Raw genomic sequence first — 18,787 nt, forward strand, 5'->3', positions numbered from 1 at the left:
ATGTACTACTAATAATGACAACAACTAAATTATTACTGTTTAGCCTTCTTAGTAGAAGTATGAAGAGTTTCATTTCCTAGAAGAAGCTATAATTTAAGTTCTTAGTAACTTCCACCTTGAAAATGTATCCTTTGAGATTTTATTTTAATTAATTAATTAATTATTTATTTATTTTTGTGGTACTGGGGGTGGAACCCAGGGGCTTTCTACCTCTGGGCTATACTCCTAGACCTATTTTTTTTAATATATATTTTATTTGGAAACAGGGTCTCACTAAGATGCTGAGAGCCTCACTAAGTAGCTGAGGCTGGCTTCGAACCTGTGCGATCCTCCTGTCTCAGCCTAAATGTCTCATTTTGAAATTAGTTCTAAGGGACAGAAAAGTTGCAAGTAACATCTTGCCAAGTGTGCCTTATTATTCTCTCTATACACTGTATTTTTTCTTCCTGAGCAATTTAATATTTAAGTTTATCAAGTATTTTTCTGGAGAATATTCTCTTTCAGCCAGGTGTGGTGGCGCACGCTTGTAATCCCAGCTTTCGGGAGGCTGAGACAGGAGGATCTGGGTTCGCGGACAGCCTCAGCTACTTAGTGAGGCCCTCTGCAACTCAGTGAGACCCTATTTCAAAAGAAAGAATAAAAAATAGGGCAGGGTATAGCTTGGATGTAGAGTGCCCCTGGGTTCCATCCCTAGTACTGAAAAAAAAAAAAAAAAGAATAGTGTCTTTCATCGCCACAGCATGATTATCAAAAATAAGAAATATACTGATATAAACTTGAATTTAAGGTGGCATCTAATTTTGCCCACTGACCACAAAATGTTTTTTATGGCAACTGCCTCGCCCCCACTTAGCAGGATCCTATCTGGAACCGCATGTGTCTCTTTAGTCTTCTTTAATCTGGAACAGCTCCTCAGCCTTACTTTAAATTTCACTACTGGCATAAAGAGGACAGGCCAGTTATTTTATAGGCGGTCTCTCCTTGCTTCTGTCCAGTGTCCTTGTCCTCATGGTTCGATTCGGGTTGCACGCAGGTCTGGGTAGACTACCACACACGTGATGCTGAGTTCCTGTCTATGAACAGGCCGCGATGTCCACTGCCCTCACACTGGTGATGTTAATTCCGACCACTTGGTTAAAAAAGCGCCAGGTATCTCCACTGTATAGCATGGCTATTTCTTCTTCCATAATCAATAAGTAATGTGTTGAAAAGATATTTGGAGAATATCTAAATATTCCTCAAACTCCCTCCATTTCTACTAGGTTTAGCCTCTGTTGATGAGGCTTACCCGATCAGCTTTTGCTTATGATGGTTACAAAATGATGATTTTTCTAACCCCATTATCCCTTCTATATGTATTCATTGGCATTCTTCCATAAAGAGGAGCTTCTCCAGGTATGGTGGCACAGGCCTCTAACACCAGTACTTGAATGGCTAAGATAGAAGGATCACTGGTTAAAAAAATAATAATAAAAAAAATAAAGAGGAGCTTCTCTTTCTCCTCTTTTTTACTTGCTTATTTGCCTACTTACTAACTGTACTGAGTATGAATTCCTTATTCTATGGGTACCTCTGAGGGTTTTTTGGTTTGTTTGGTTTTGCTATTTTGTTTTATTTTGTTTGTTTGTTTTTGTGATACTGGGCTTGAACCCAGGGGCATTCTACTTCTGAGCTATATCCACAGCCTTTTTTTTTTTTTTAAACAGGGTATCACTAAGTTACTGAAGCCTCACTAAGTTGCTGAGGCTGGCTGTGAACCTGAGATCCTGCTGACTCAGCCTCTCAAGTACTGTAATTATAAGCGTGTGCCACCATGCCCAATTTTATTATTTTTGTTTTTGGTACTAGGGATTGAAACCAGGGGCATTCTACCTCTAAGCTACACACCTATCCCTTTTTAGGTTTTGTTTTGAAATAGGGTCTTGCTATATTGCTAAGGCTATCCTCAAACCTGGAATCCTCCTGTCTCAGCCTTCCAAGTACTGGAATTACAGGTATGCACCACCACACTTAGCATTTACTATTTTTTTTTTTTCTTTGAGGGTCTGAGGATGGAACCCAGAAGCGTTTGACCTCCGAGCTACACCCCTGCCCAATTTTTTCATTCTTTATTTTGAAACAGGGTCTCACTGAGTTGCAGAGGGCCTCACTAAGTAGCTGAGGCTGTCCATGAACCACGATCCTCCGGTCTCAGCCTCCCAAATGCTGGGATTACAAGCGTGCACCACCATGCCCGGCTGGTATTTTTTTAATACAAAGAAAAGCCTTTAAAAAAATCTTCCCAAGTTTTAGGGTCATTATAAATTTGTGCTAAGGATCTGAGATTTTTTTTTTTTTTTTTACAGTACTGGGGATGGAACCCAGGGACATTCTACCTCTGAGTTACACCCCCAGCCCTATTTTTAATTCTTTTTTTTTTTTTTTTTGGTGGTACTGGGATTCCTGGAAACCCTCCTACCTCCAGGTTACACTCCCAGACATATATATATATATATATATATATATATATATATATATATATATATATATAATTTATTTTTATTTTTTATTTTTTAAAAACAGGGTCTCTTAAGCCAGCAAGGTTGGCTTCGAACCAGCTCGATCCTCCTCTCTCTGCCTCCCAAGCACAGGGATTACAAGCGTGCGCCACCACACCTGGCTAATTCTTTATTTTTAAACAAGGTCTCACTCACTGAGTTGCAAAGGGCCTCACTATGTTGCTGAGGCTGGCTGCGAAATGCAGTCCTCCTGTTTCAGCCTCCTAAATGCTGGGACTACAAGCGTGTGCCACCATGCCCAGCTAGGATCTGAGTATTTAAAAGCTATGTTTCATATGCAAGTGACAAGAAATTACAGAACTGGCTTAAAGTCGCTAATTATGCAAAGTTTATTAATTAGCCCAGAGGAAAGCTATGAGCTAAGGGTCTGGAGTCTTAGATGCTCCTGGACAAGATGCTGGAGAGCCCGAGGCCGAGGCTGGCCTCCAGCGGGCTGCGCTCTCAAAGTCAATGTGAGTTATCACCCCCGAGCTGCTGTGTTGCTCATCATCAGACATGATATCATACTCCAAAAATTCCATCCAAACACTCCATCGATTTCTCCACAACTAGTGAGCTTGAATGTTCTGGCAAACTTAAAAGGACATGATTTACAAATAGTAGGTAATATTTGGATCTTTGCGCAGAGCTGAGTTCCAGCTTTTTAAAATAAAATACAAATGATTTCATTTTTGGAACTCACAGTGTCACTTTCTCAACAAACAGTTCCTCCTATCAGAAAAGGTTCATGGTATATACAAATAGAATTGGTTTGTGATATTTATTCTGTGGTCAGAGACCACACACCCAGGGGCTCTCTGTAGTATTTAGAGTGCCCCGACGCCACAGGGGGAGCCTCAGAGCTGAAACAAATACCCAAGCCACACAGGGCATAAATGCAGGTCCTTCTCTGTCATGCAAAGTAGACACGAGTCCCAGCCACAGAGGACATGTGAGTGGTGCTTCTCCCCCCCCCCCCAGTAAATGCTTATTTCTGCCATCAGAATATTGCCAAGTCTATTCACATTGAAGCTGCACACTGGGTCTTGGTGTTACTTTGTTTTATTTTTATTTTTTGTGATCCTAGAGATTGAACACAAGGGCATCCTACCTCCAAGCTATACCCTGGTCCTATTTTATTTTTTTGAAACAGGGTCTCACTAAGTTGCCAAGGGTCTCAATGGTGTTGCTGAGACTGTCCTCTAACTTGCAACCCTTCTGTCTCATCCTCCCAAGTACTGGGATTGCAGGTGTGCACCACCACACCTAGCACTTGGTTGTATTTTAATACAAAGAAAAACCTTTAAAAAAAATCTTGCAAAGTTTTAGGGTCATTATAACCTCATGCTGAGGATCATTATAACCTGTGCTAAGGATCCGTCTCAGAGGGTTTTAAACACTTACCAAGAAGAGTCTGGAGACCCCAGTGGCAAGCCTCTCTGTCTTCAAATGCCAGACCAGGGGCTGCGGGGAGTTGAGCAGGAACACTACAGGCTTGTGGTGAATGTGGACCGAGGAGATGGGATTCAGGTGCAGAGTCACCTAGAAAGCAACAGAAGAGACATCTCAGTGCGGGCTTTTGTGTGAATCACTCCATGTAGCACCTGGGCACCTTTTCACAACTTACCATTCAGAGGAGAAGCTAGAAATTAGCCCTAAGTCTGTGAATAAGACACACCAGGTTTAACTAGATGATACTGCTGATGTTGGGTCTTTCTTTTTTTTATCCCCTGCATACAACATAGCTGTTTCATATAGTTTATCCCTACTAATCTCAATCAAAACACGACTCATCCCAAGAAAAGGACACAAATTGGCAGAGGTGGAATAAAGGTTACCTTCCTTCAGGACTGACTTATCCTCTCAGTCAAATAACTCTGCTGAAAACTAGAGAAGGAATTCCCCAGGGGCGGGTTAACCCTGGGGCCCTTCAGAGAAATGGCTTTCTCCTCTCTCAGGTAAAGCTAAGTACGTTCTGCCAACGAAAAGTGCCAAGCGTGAAGGCAAAGGGGACGCCAACGGAGCTGCCAGTGCTGGCACCGTCCCCGCTCCCCGTGCAAAGGGGCTTTCCAAAGACAGGAAGTGCAGGGAACATGCAGAATGGACGCTGATGGTGTACCGCCTCCTCCCAAAACAAAGAAACAGCAAAACGGAACAGGGATGTGAGCCCAGCTGGGACAGCTGTGGTCGGTTCTGACAGAGGATCAAGGCCACTGTAGGTCACCATTTAGCATCGTTGGCTTTATCAGAAAGAACATGTGGGTAGAGCCAGAAAAGCAGACTCGCAATGTCCTCTGGGAGCACGTGGGACAAGGGCAGTCGCCCTAACACAGAGAAGCACGGGAGAGCAAGACGCGCCAGCCAGAGGCAAAACCCAAGAATCACACACTTAAACAGACGGGGTGAACTCACTGAAGACCACCATAAAGTAACAAGGGAGGGGAAGACAAAAGAGGACTCAGGCTGGAAATACGCAGACTAAGGGGTACACGGAGAAAGAACAGACATCTCAGCTGTAGCCCTTCGGAAGAGTCACCGGTCTCGAGCCGTGCTCCGAGCCTACAGTCACCAGGGACAGGGCACAGAAAGCTGGCTGCTTCACATCTTCCTGGTGGCTGCTGACCCACCTGGATCTCTACCTTCTTTCCTAAGGACTGCTTACAACCAACATCATCTATGACAGTATACTCCAGTGGAGCGAGGGAGGTGGTCTAGGGGACGGGGGAGAATTAAATGAAGAAATCCCTTCCATTGACATTATGTTCATGTGTGAGAACACCAATGCCAATCTCAGTTTCACGTATGGGAAAGGGGGATAGGGAGGGAGTCAGGAGAAAGCCCGCCAAGTGCCGTGTGCGTCTCTGTCACGATCACCATGAACTGCATTATGCTGAGACTATAATGCACCAATAAATGTATAAGAAAAAGGCATTAGGTTTTACTTATCTTCAAAACTCATGCTTTAGCAAACAGTAAGCATCATCTTAATGTCAACCAAATGTTTTCATCTCTATTTGTCAGTGCCACAAAAGTGCTTTATTTTATAAGCAACTTGTACCATAGTATGTCTTGTTTGTATGCCCCACACAAAAATACTTTGTTCTATGAATAATTTGCACCACAGTATATATCTTGTTTGTTAACTATTGAATGAGTATCTCTAATTCCAAAATAGACACAAGCAAATATATGTCTTGCATTTAATACTATGCTTAATGTATAATATGTAATAAAATATTGATTAATTGATCAGAGCAAACTTATGAATATTTATGAAAACCTAAAAGTTTTTGTTTGTTTTTAAAGGCTGAAGAAGCCAGGCATGGTGGCACATGTCTGTAATATTGGTGCTTGGGAGGCTGAAACAGAAGGATCACAGGCTCAAAACCAGCCTCAGCAACTTAGAGAGACTTTCAACAACCTAGTGAAACTCTGTTTTGAAACAAAAAAGAGCTAGGGATAGAACTCCCTGAGTTCAGTCCCCAGTATATATATCTCACACACACACACACACACACACACACACACACACACACACACACACACAGAGAGAGACATAGATGCATAGATGTAACTTCAAAGGGATTTAGCTAGCTAATTTGCAGGAAAATATAAAAATATAAACAATCTTTAAACCATCATGAGCTATTTCTGCACATAGCTAGGATTTTTTTTTTTAATTTGGCATAAGCACTTGCCAAATCAAAGTACAAAATGAACTGTGATGTCAAACACAGCTACAGCAAAATAACATGTTCCTTGGTTGTATAGACTCACAGCCCATTTTGGAGATGCTGTCTGCATTTAGAAATACATGGATCGATAGCTACTGAAGATAAGAGAGGGTGTAGGAACAGAGCAGGGGCAAAGACAGGAGCCACAGCACTCGCTGAGCCGAGAGGTGCACGCAGTGAAGAGTGAGAAAGGAGAGACAGCCTCGCCGCTGGTCCAGGAGACCCTGAAGCCCACAAGGCAACACCGATTCGCAGGAATAGCACGTGTCAGTAAGAGCATTCCCTGCTCACTGATTCAAAACTGTTTCTCAAGCACCATCACGGCACAAAGAAAAGAAATCCTGATTTACTTTGCAGTCCGCAGATACGCAGTTCTTCTGAAAGCTCATAGAGACACAAAAACTTTGGTCAAAATGTACACTATGAAACAAAAACTATATATTTCAAATGAAAAAGATTACTTTAAAAAAGCTTATGAAACAAGAAGATATATGAAACAGATATTGGTGCTCAAGTCCAAAATTTTCCAGATGGTCCACAGCGTCAGGGCCTGGCTCAGACAGTCAAGGAACTATTCCTAGGAGCCTCCGCTCTCTGTGCTTTCCTGGAAATGGCTCCCTCTTCAATATGTGGCAGTGTCTGGCCAAGATGAATCTCTGACTCTGGCACACAGGTCCCAGGCGTAACCCCAAAAGCCATTTGGCAAAAAGAATTCGCACTGCAATTGGGAAATTAAAAGAAAAGGACCCGATACTTTTTTCAAAAAAGATCATTTGGCAGGAACAAGGAACCCCGCCAACACCTGCTCACCTATCCCTCGACGCATTTTCTCTCTGTAGTTCTTCCACTTGAGCAAATCTTGCAGCAGAGAAGACAGAGGACGGCTGAAAACAACCAGTGAGAGAAGAAAAGTATGAAAGGTCTCAGGAATGTGGGGAGAACCTGTACAGAATATCTCAGAGACTCCCTGGCTAAGTTACATAAATTTTTCCTAGGTTGAAGAAAGAAAAAAGAAAAGAAAAGAAAATCTTCCTTAGGATCAATTATAACTCAGGACAGATGATAGTTCCAAACCTAAGAACATTCTGCTAAGGTTCTTCATTATACTGTCCGGTGATGGTGGTGTAAGGACCAGAATAAGACAACTGCAGTGGGAAAATGTCCCATGGAGAAATAAATGATACAAAGGGTATCCAATCATTCTAGCTTCAAAATCCAAACAGTAGCTTAAAGAGTTGACACTCAATCTTTCACCAAATTTACACAGAAAAATGTACCCACCGGCTCAGTCTATGCGCTTCAAAAGTTATAAGGAACTGAACTTAGGGAATGGGGCTGATAGGGACACATCCCAAGTAAAGAGGCAATTGACCCATCTCTAAACCTGTGGCTTCTTTGTTAATCTTTGTGAGTCACAGAACATTTGAGACTTGAGACTTTGATGCAAGTATGAAGCTTCTCTCTCTCTCTCTCTCTCTCTCTCTCTCTCTCTCTCTCTCTCTCTCTCTCTCTCTTTCTCTCTCTCTCTCTCTCTCTTTCTCTCTCTCCCTCCCCCTCCCTCCCTCCCTCTCTCTCTCTCTCTCTCTCTCTCTCTCTCTCTCTCTCTCTCTCTCTCTCTCACACACACACACACACACACACACACACACACACTAAAATTTTGCAGGTAATTTCAGGGAAATAAATCCATCACAGATCTCACTAACTCAGGTTAAGGAATCCATTGTAAAAGGGCTAGAAAATAATAGTGGCAGAAATGGAAACCAAATAGCTCCATCAAATTAAACTAGAAAGATCACTTCTGGTCCTCAACTAGCATCCTTTCAGGGGAAGAACTTCATAGAAGACGACACAGAGCTAAAAAGCTTTCCCATGTAGTTGCCAGGATTTCCGTGGCCTCTTCAGGCCCATCCTCTGACCATCTAGTGGTCCAGGGAGTCCTGTCAAGAGCTATGCTCTCATCCTGCCTGTCTCCTGGCAGTGTGAGAAAGTGCAAGTGAATCTGCGTGGTCACCTCCCATATGGAGACACTGTCCCCCACACCTCACTGACCCCTGCTCTAAAAGGAGCAGCGGTCATTGGTCTAATCAGTTTGACAACATCTGTTTCTACAGGCCTTCTGAGGTTTCTGTGCCCTTTAGCATGCTAGATGTGATTTTTGTAACAAAATTCAAAGCAAATCTTTTCTGGTTTTTTTTCCCTAGAATTCTGGACACAACACTGTCCAGTCAAGGCCAGGTGTAAGGAGCACAGAGACTCTGAGTGGGAAGACAGCCTTCCTGTCCCCCATTTAGGAAGCATGCTCTTGCCCACAAGGTTACCAGAAAAAAAGGACAAAACTCTTAACCTGTGAAGCCTAGGAAAGGCTTCTCAGTTGGATTATCTTTGATAAGCAAAAATACTGTGTGTATGTGTGTGTGTGTGTGTGTGTGTGTGTGTGTGCACAGTTTCAAATTCTGTGAACCACTTTATGAAAATGAATTCTATACTTACAAGGAAGAAGAAAAATACCCCATTCTCTTTATAGAAAGATATAAAAATTGTTTCTTTTTTTTTTTTTTTTTTGTGGTACTGGAGATGGAACCCAGGGGCTTTCTATCTCCAGGCTATACTCCCAGACCTATTTTATATTTTATTTGTAAATAAGATCTCACTAAGTTGCTGAGAGCCTCACTTAGTAGCTGAGGCTGGCTTCGAACCTGTGCAGTCCTCCTGTCTCAGCCTCCCAAGCACTGGGATTACAAGGGTGCGCCACCATACCCAGCTGAAAATTGTTTTTAATTTTTCAGAATTCATAGCATAGCTTCAAGATATCCCTACCATAGGTTATAAATTAGTACAACCACTATGGAGATCTGATTGGAGGTTACTCAAAAGACTGGGAATGGAACCATCATATGGCCCAGATATACCACTTCTCAGTATTTTCCCAAAAGAACTAAAGTAAGAAAACTGTAACAATTCATAATAGCCAAATCTGAAACCAACCCAGGTGCCCATCAACAGATGAATAGAAAAAGAAAATGTGGTATATACACACAATGGAATTCTACTCAGCCATAAAGAAGAACAAAATTATGTCATCAGTAGGGAAACAATGGGTGGAGCTAGTAGAGGAGATAACGCTAAGTGAGCTCAACCATTCTCAGAAAATCAAGGACCATGTTTTCTGTCATATGTGAAAGCTACAGACAACATAGGAAACATAAAAAAAACTAGATAAATCCCAAGCGAGGCCAATAAAATAGTGGCAGGAGGTAGAGAGGGAGGTGGGAGGGGAGGAGAGCTGAGGAAGGAAACAGTTCAAATAATGCTTTGGCAATATATAGGTATTATCACTGCTTCATTAGCATGTACAGGGAGGAAGGAGGGGGCTGTGGGGGGGATTTGGATGGACGTACACCAAGAGCTGTGTGCACGCCTGCTTGAATCACAGAGAACCTCACTAAGATGTGTAACAGCAGTGCACTAATAGCATAGAAAAGATATCCCTACCATAGAGATTTCAAAATATTTTTTATTGGTAAGACCTCTACTCCTGGGATTTGTTAAAACAAACACAAGCAAAAGGGGAAAAACACAACTGATATGGGTGTCTAGCAGCTGTCCCATTTTGCTAATGTGTCAGTGAGGTTTTATTTCAACATTTCTGATTCTTAGAACAGCCCCTGTGGACCCACGAGGCAATGAAGTCATCCGAAACATCACCAAGGAGACTCCTATTATCTAAAACCAGACCAAATAGTGCTCTGAAAGGGACGATTCAATAATCAGTTTATACTAAGATAGATAAGAAAAGAACTCCAGCAGTGTGTCTTGTAACCAAGACCTGTAAAATCATGGCCAGCCTGTAAACAGACGTTGTCCGCCCCGTTCTCTTGGCAACGGTGTTGGTAGTAACTGAAAGCCCCCTGCGCCTTGACCCCCAGCACCCCCATACCACACAGACAGACGGTGAGGCGCAGACCTATTCAAGACACCAGGGGCCCTCGGTGGAACTCAATTTTCCTTACGTGTGGACAGTGTGACTTTTAGGAGCTCCTTGAGTCTGGAATGTGAGGCTGACCACTGGGGGTGGAAACACCCTGGAGTGTGTTGTTGCCTCGGTGGTCCAGGGTATTCAGGCTGAGGAACCCTTACAGCTAAGGCTTTATTGACTCTTGCTTGTCTTTACCATTTAGGAACTGGCAGAAAAAGAATCCCTTGAAATGTTCTTGGAGGGATGGATTTGGAGTTTTTGAAAGTTTCTTTATTGTTTTGTTTTTGCATTTCCCTGAATTTCTAAAGGAACATCAATTAGTTGATGCAGAATTCAAGGAATCTGGGCCGCGTCTCCACCCCCACCACAGGGAGTCAGCTGCCAGTCTCCCTGATCTAAAGAAGCACTGGGGTCAAGGAATTCACACTGCAAATGGTATCAAGCTCTTTCCCAAAGTTATCCTCTTAGAACTACTTGCTGTGCTAAGAGGAACAGTCTGTCAATTCCCAAACTAGCCCTTCCTTCCCCAGCAAGGACATGATTCTAGATTCCCTGGGAGCTTCTGAAAATAATCTAATATAACCACAAAAGAGGGAGGAAAACCTAAAAGTGTGCAATTTAATGCAGAAATAAGTCTGTCTTCTCTGCTCCATAGTTTAAATGCTCTGGAAAAATACTGGGAACTAAATTTGGGTTGGGGGTCGAGGGACAAGAACTCATATAAACAGAAGAGTATTTATGCAACTTGCAGGCCATGGCCCTTGAAAGGGGTCCTGGGAGCGCTGCAAGGGGATTCAAGGGACCCTGAACCTCCCTTCCCAGGGTAGCCCATGGCTCAGCCCCTGTGGGGAAGAGCGGCAGGGTGCACTGTGGCTCTGGACATAGGTATGTTCCTGTGTAAGAAGGCTACTGGGCCCTCTGTGGGCCATGGCCGATTGCAAATCTCAGGACACTGACAGCCACTTTTCTACTGTCCTTCACTGTTAAGCACAGGCGGTGTGAATGTCATCTAATATGTCACTAACACACCAAATCTTTTGGCTTCTGGCCTGAGATGCCCTACGGCCATGTCCCCAGGTGGTCACCTGCATCCCCCTCAGGATGCAACTCCAGGGAAATCCTTCCCTTCCGTCAGCAGAGCCAGAGCCGCATGGGGCACCATCACCATCGGCACACTGTGACGTCCACGGGGCATTCTCCAAGGGCAGAAACTGAGTCACACTCGTTTCTGCAGCCTTGGGCCTAGCACATGGCCTGAGAGCTAGTAAGCAAGCAACAAGGTTTCTGCAAAATGAATAAAAGAATCAATAAAAGTTAATAATAAAATGTGACTCAAATAATAAGGTCATGTTGTCCTGTTTTTCTGGCCAAAAAGGAGGGGGGAACCTAATAAAGAGAACACTAACTTTGTCATCACGTTCAACTTGAACTCTAAAACAGTCAAGAAAAGCAAACAGATTCCAACTACCAAAACTGCGAGGGGCGCGGAGAGGATTCCAAGGCCACATGGAGACCTTGTGGGAATAAACAACCGAATGTCATCCTCAGCTGTGTGTACAGGGCAGGGAGGCCAGCTCTTAGGATGTGCACGGGGACCATCCGAGGTAAAAGAGAAAATGGAAACTTTATCTTATCTAACAGCTATGCAAATTAAAAATTAGAGTGTGAAAAATAATCTTTGAAATATAGTCTCCTTCTCAAGGTTAGACAATGATTAAAAACATCTTGACCAAATGTTCTAGAAAGCATATTTAAATGGTTTTCATTCCGGCAATGTAGTGTGTTAAAACTGTTTTAAAAAGCCAGGCGTGGTGGCACACTCTTGTAACCCTAGTACCTGGGAGGCTGAGACAGGAGGATCATGGTTTGCGGCCAGCCTCAGCTACTTAGTGAGGCCTCTGCAACTTAGTGAGACTGTTTCAAAATAAAGAATAAAAAAAAAAAATGGGGTTGGGGGCATAACTCAGTGGTAGAATGCCCCTGGATTCAATCCCCCGTACCCCCAAAAAATTTTTTTAAAAATTAAAATTCTAAGCAAACTTAAAGAACTCAATATTTGCAGACTGACTAAAGTGAGGGGGGGTTGCTTTATCTTCTTATGTTCCCTGTCACATTTAGTAAACACTCATTCCAATCACTATTATTGCTTCTAACACTAATATGTAACCAAAGTTCCATATAACTATGGCATATGCAAATGTATCTCCTCTCAACCTGTACTGTTTACAATGTGTTTGAAATTGTTTCTGCTATTTACCTGTTAAGTAAACCAGTATTTTGATATGTCTATCTCTTTAACTGTAGGATGTAAGAATAGCCTATGTGTTGCTACTGCAGTAAAGGGAATTACATAAAGAGAACTGTTGGTGTGGTTATCCAAAGCTTATTCACAAAACAGGCATAGCAAGAACCCAGCTCCCACGTGAACAAGACACTGGAGTAATCATTTCAATTTGCTATCTGCAGTCAAGATTTATATTTGGGTACCATCTTAAAATTAATACATTTGTAAATGCAAAAGTCACAAAATACAATGGTGTTCAGGCAGAGATTCAAGATACTCATGGTATCCAAGGATGGCATTTGGATTCCTGGGCTAAGATACAGTCTCAGAAAGTATATTAACCTGAAGTTGGTAAAAGAAAAATTCCTACTGGGGGTCCAGTGTTATTTTTCTAGTGTAAAAAAGAAAGCTGAAGAGGAGACTCTAAGCTATGGACATTCAAAAACACTCCAATTGGGGTGGGGGTCAGGGCAGCTCAGTGGTAGAGCAGTTGCCTAGTACGCTCTAAGACCCGGAGTGCAATCAATCCCAGGACTGCAAAGAAAAAATTTAAAAACACAACACTCTAATGATAGTTGTTAATAAGAACAGTGATAGGCAGACATGTGGAGGATGCCTATAATCCTGCTAATACTTGGGAGGCCAAGATGGGAGAAATAACAGATTTGAGGCCAGTCTCAGCAACTTTAGCAAGATCCTATTTCAAAAAGGGGGGGGGGGGCTGAGGATGTAGCTCAAAGGTAAAATGCCCTGGGTCCAGTCCCTAGTACGTACACACACACACACACACACACACACACACACACACACACACACCAGTGGCGGCAGCCACAGTGATATCCATCATCACTCCCTTCCAAGGAAAGACAACAGGTAAACCTCCAAGCTTTTCTATTGTGCTAAGACTTGCTACTCTCATCAGAGGGATGCTTTCTGCATATATATCCTCCTTGCAAAGATGAAGGAATTGGTTTTCAAAGGTAAATAAGTGTGCCAGGCGTGGTGGTGCACACTTGTAATCCCCGCGCTTGGGAGGCGGAGAGAGGAGGATTGCACAGGTTCGAAGCCAGCGCGCTGGCTTAAGAGACGCTGTTTCCAAATAAAAAAAAGTATAAATAGTACTGGGAGTATAGCCCAGAGGTAGAAGGGTTTCCAGGAACCCCAGTACCACCAAGAAAAAAAAAAAGGTGTGTGTGTGTGTGTTTTACTAAGGATTGAACCTGTGATCCCCCTGTCTCAGCCTCCTAAGTACTGAGGTTAAAAGTGTGTGCTGTCATGCTCAGCTTGAGGTAAATAATTTTTTTTTTTTTTTTTTTTTTTTTTTTTTGGTGGTACTGGGGTTCCTGGAAGCCCTTCTATCTCCGGGCTACACTCCCAGACCTATTTTTACATTTTCATTTTGGAAACAGGGTCTCCTAAACCAACGTACACGGCTGGCTTCGAACCTGCGCGATCCTCCTGTCTCTGCCTCCCAAGTGCGGGGATTACAAGCGTGCGCCACCACGCCCGGAGAGGTAAATAATTTATCCAACGTCATGGCTAGAAAGTGGAGGTGCTGGGATTAGGACGAATACATCTCTGTCTGCCTCTTGGCCCCAACCTCCCCACCTCATGCTCACTCTTGGATGCTGGCCTCGAGGTTATGAGGAGAAGGGGAAGCTGCTGTGCAGGCATTGGAAGCAGGACACAAGGGCAGGGAGAAGGCAGGGTCCGGCTTAGGCAAGCTAGCACAAGCTGGAGGCCAGTGAATAGTCTATAGCAGAGATGTGCGTGTGCTTTGATGTGAATCCCCCTCCTCCTGCACTACAAAAGCTTCCTAATGCTCCCTGCTGTCATCAATGGATGTGCCAAGAAACTTAGAAAGGGGTTGGTGGCCTTTCAAATCCCAGAGAATCAAGTGTGTCTCAGACACTATGAGTGCAGAACAATAAACCCAAGAAAGAATGCTGGGGCCACAGGAACCCAGGCTCTGGCCTCTGCATTAGTGCCTTCCTCTGGATTTACACACACACACACACACACACACACACACACACACACACACACACACACACTGTAGGAGTTACAGAGGTGCCAACTGATCGCCCATGGGGCTGCTGCAGGGGATGTGTAGATTAGAATAAATTACAAATTCTGGTCAAGATAGGAAATCTTGGGAATTCTGTGAGGTCTGGTTTCCTTTGAAAGCTATAACAAAAACAACGCCTGAAGTTCACAGTCCTGGCCCCCTGAGGGTATCCGGGTCCAGCCTGGTTACGACTTTAAAGAAATGCTTTTAGAGGAACTTCAGTTTTCCTCTTGAGAAAGGGAGGGAAAGTAACCTGGAGTCAAAGGTGGGAGGACATGTTATCAGTCCATATTAAGGGAATATATATTCTGAAGGAAAGCATTCTTTTCTTTCACTATCTTTTGAAGCATGGAACTATAAGTGCTTTAACTCAGGTTATAGATGTTAGAACAGCCTGATGCACAATGGAGCAAATAATCTTGCCCTGTTTACATCCGAGTTCAGTACTTCTGCCTGTTTTCTTCTGCACAATCAGTTTATGGTGAGTCCTATAATGTGCTTTCTGGGTGAAGAACCTGTGGTGGTGAAAAGCAGAGGGAAGGGAAGGCTGTCAAAATAAGCACTGGGGACTTGAAATGTGGTAACTGGTGTCTCAGATGGTTAGATAATATCTTCTTAAAGTCACAAAGCAAGGGTTTAAGTTTCTTTCTTTCTTTTTTTCTTTCTTTCTTTCTTTCAGTAGTAAGGATGGAACCCAGGGACTATCTACCTCCGAGCTACACCCCCAGCCCTATTTTTTATTTTTTGTTTTGAAACAGTCTCATCAAGTTACAAAGGGCCTCAATAAGTAGCCAAGGTGAGCTGTGAACCTCAATCCTCCTGTCTCAGAGTATTTTCTTTCTCTCTCTCTTTCTTTCTTTCTTTCCTTTCTTCTCTTCTCTTCTCTTCTCTTCTCTCTTTTGCGGGTCTAGGGATGGAACACAGGGGCATTCGATCTCTAAGCTACACCCTCTCCTATTTTTCAAAATAAGTAAGGTTTCACTAAGTAGCTGAGGCTGTCTGCAGACTGTGAGGACTGTGATCCTCTGGTCTCAGCCTCCCGAATTCGGGAATTACAAGCGTGAGCCACCACGCCTGGCCTCAGCCTATTTTCTTGAGGCAGCATTGAGAGTGATCTGATGTGCTTGTTCTGACAAAGAAGGGACAAAGCTACAGTGCAGAGGAGGTTGCCTGGCTCCTCTATAGCCTTAAAAATCTTTTAAATACTTATTAATATCCTAAGATAAAATTTAAAAGGGGGGAAAAAAGGAAAAGGAAGAAAAAGTCCAAGACCTAAATCGCGGCAAGTCTGAAGGGTATTTACTTCAAGGTAAATCAGGAGGTAAAAACTTAAAGGTTATGGCAGGGACTAAGAATGGATTTTACCTCTGAATAAAATGGGTGTAAATTCTGACAAAAGTCATTTGGTTTTCAAGGTATGTACTGATACAAGATCAGGGATTCATTTCTCAGCAACAAAGTTACCATAGTCTTACCAAACCTATATGCATAACCAGCAAATTCAATCAATTCACACAACTGGGAATTTGTGATTGTGATAAAACAACAGAAGAGATGACACGGGCTGTCTTCCAAGTGAATAATTAAAATGTTTGAGCTGGGTGTGGTGGCACATTTGTAATCCCAGCATTTGGGAGGCTGAGACCCGGGACTGCGGTTCTTGGCCAGCCTCAGCTACTCAGTGAGGCCCTGTTTCAAAATAAAGAATAAAAAGTAGGGCATGCTGGGTGTGGTGGCACATGCTTGTAATCCCCGCGCTTGGGAGGCAGAGACAGGAGGATCGCGCAGGTTTGAAGCCAGCCGCGCTGGCTTAAGAGACCCTGTTTACACACAAAAAAGTACAAAAATAGGTCTGGGAGTGTAGCACGTGGGAGTGTAGCCGGAGGTAGAAGGGCTTCCAGGAACCCCAGTACCACCAAAAAAAAAAAAAAAGTAGGGCAGGCAGGGGCTGTAGCTTGGAGGTCAAATGCCCCTGGGTTCTATCCCCAGACCCACAGTAAAATAAAATAAAATAAAATAAAATAAAATAAAATAAAATAAAATAAAAAGTTTGTTTCCCATATTTGATATTGGGCAATATGAGGCAGTATTTGGAAATAGTATTTTAACTTTCATTTTTAGACATAGTCTCCCTTTTTATTTCTTTCTTTCTTCTTTTTTTATTTTTATTTATTTATTTATTTATTTTTTGAGGTACTGGGGATAGAACCCAGAGTCATTCAACCTCCAAGCTATTTTTTATTTTTTATTCTTTATTTTGAAACAGGGTCTCACTGAGTTGCGAAGGGCCTAAGTAGTTAAGGCTGTCTGCGAACTGTGATCCTCCTATCTCAGCCTCTCAAACGCTGTGATTACAGACAGGCATGCGCCACCACGCCTGGCTAGCCTCCCTTTTTAGACCCAAGATGAGCTTCTAACATCTGAATTCCACTCAGTGTGAGGAACATGGAAGGCATTCGGCTGGACACCTGCGCTGACAGAGTCTGAGAGAGTTGTGGAAGCTTTGCAGATGGAGAGGGGCCAAGCTACTCCTTCCTAACACATGTCTAAAAAATGTCCTACTTCTGACCAAAGTCTGGAAGGCCTAGAAGATATCAAGGTCACACTGCTGAAGTTCTAATTTATAAGTGAGTTAAGTCTCAAATGCTTGGTCTTCTACCTCTCATTTTCAGCAAAACTAATATAGTCTACAATATTGCTTCTGACTCATACTTTGAAAATACTACTAATAAGCAGTAATTCTAACCAAAATGGGAGCAGTGAAAGCAGTAGGGGGTGCTTAACAAAATATCTAGGTCATTACTAGGATCTTGAAGAAATCAATGAGATTCTCTATTTGTGATGTTCAGACAAAATATAAAAGAAATTTGACTTAAAATATGACACATCTCCCTATAAAAATGTGATCTGAAATAAAATGTGGTATCACCCATGCAAGAAAATATTTTTTGGCTATTAAAAAATAAATTATGATGTACAATACAACAGGGATGAACCTTCAAAACATGTGAAGTAAAAAAGAGTCAGACACAAAGGATACATCTTGTAGGAAATGGGTGTTCTGGCTCAGAAAAGAAAATGCGTCCACTTTCCCTGCTCTTTGCTCTATCTGGACTCCAAGTGGACTGGACGGTGCCTGCCAACACAGAAGGCAGAGCTTCCTTACCTGGTTCACTGATTCAAACACTAATCTCCTCTGGAAGCCCCAACAGACACGCCCAGACATAATGCTTTACCAATATTCTGGGTATCCCATAAACCAGCTGAGTTGACACCTAAAATCAACAATGATAAATCAGTGGTTTGAACTTTTATGTGGGATAGACCAGCTCAAGTCTAGAGTTTTAAACCTCATTTGGAAGCCGGGTGTGGTGGCGCACGCTTGTAACCCCCGCGCTTGGGAGGCAGAGACAGGAGGATCAGGCAGGTTTGAAGTCAGCCTCGCTGGCTTAAGAGACCCTGTTTCCAAATAAAAATATTTAAAAATTAGGACTGGAAGTGTAGCCCGGAGGTAGAAGGGTTTCCAGGAACCCCAGTACCACCAAAATAAATAAATAAATAAATAAATAAATCTTCATTTGGAAAAGACCTTCGTTTGTTACCATAAAGAATTCATCTTATTGTAAAAAGCTGAAAGGTCCCATCAATCCTCAAGACTTCAGATCTAAGGGATTTAAAGCTAAATCACATGCTGAGCTTTGGTTGATAACTTGTGTTACCTATGTACTTTTTTGTACTTATCCAAACACCATTAGTTAAGCACCTATTATGTGCCAGGTGCCATGTCAATTATTGGCAATAGAAAGCCTATCCTTCCCCAATGTGCTCACAGCCCATTGTGAAGAAAGATACATGGAGGATGATTATAGTATATCACCATGACTGAGATGTGCTCATCCAAACTTCTGTTAGGAGATAGGCAAAAAGCTATCACCACAATAAATGTTCTTGTTTTTCAGAATTTTTAAAGTGGCTAGATTGGCTGGATGACTGATTATCAAAGATTTTAGAAACCAAGTGTTTCCAAACTATTTTAAATGACCACTGAGCCCCTTTCTGACCCTAGAATCCAGTAATTCCATAACATCATTGCACACTTTTCTTAAGCCTTTCAGATTCGCATCTACTTCTCATTTCATTTATTTTCTAAAGATGTTTCCTAAATTCATTTTTTTCAATTTTCTA

The 18,787-nt window shown here is 42.6% G+C and overlaps 1 protein-coding gene across 1 annotated transcript in view; it reads right to left on the minus strand.

The window, feature by feature from the left end:
- Positions 1-18,787, minus strand: part of TGFBR3 (transforming growth factor beta receptor 3) — a gene marked incomplete at both ends in the record, with an annotated part of 193,555 nt that overhangs the window by 81,898 nt on the left and 92,870 nt on the right. Inside the window, one exon of the mRNA XM_080691467.1 lies at positions 3,942-4,079. Within this exon, the coding sequence (XP_080547593.1) occupies positions 3,942-4,079 (138 nt within the window). The remainder of the gene's footprint in view (positions 1-3,941; positions 4,080-18,787) is intronic.

Source organism: Muscardinus avellanarius (assembly GCF_963383645.1).
Source record: "Muscardinus avellanarius genome assembly, chromosome: 3".
Taxonomy (NCBI): Eukaryota; Metazoa; Chordata; class Mammalia; order Rodentia; family Gliridae; genus Muscardinus; species Muscardinus avellanarius.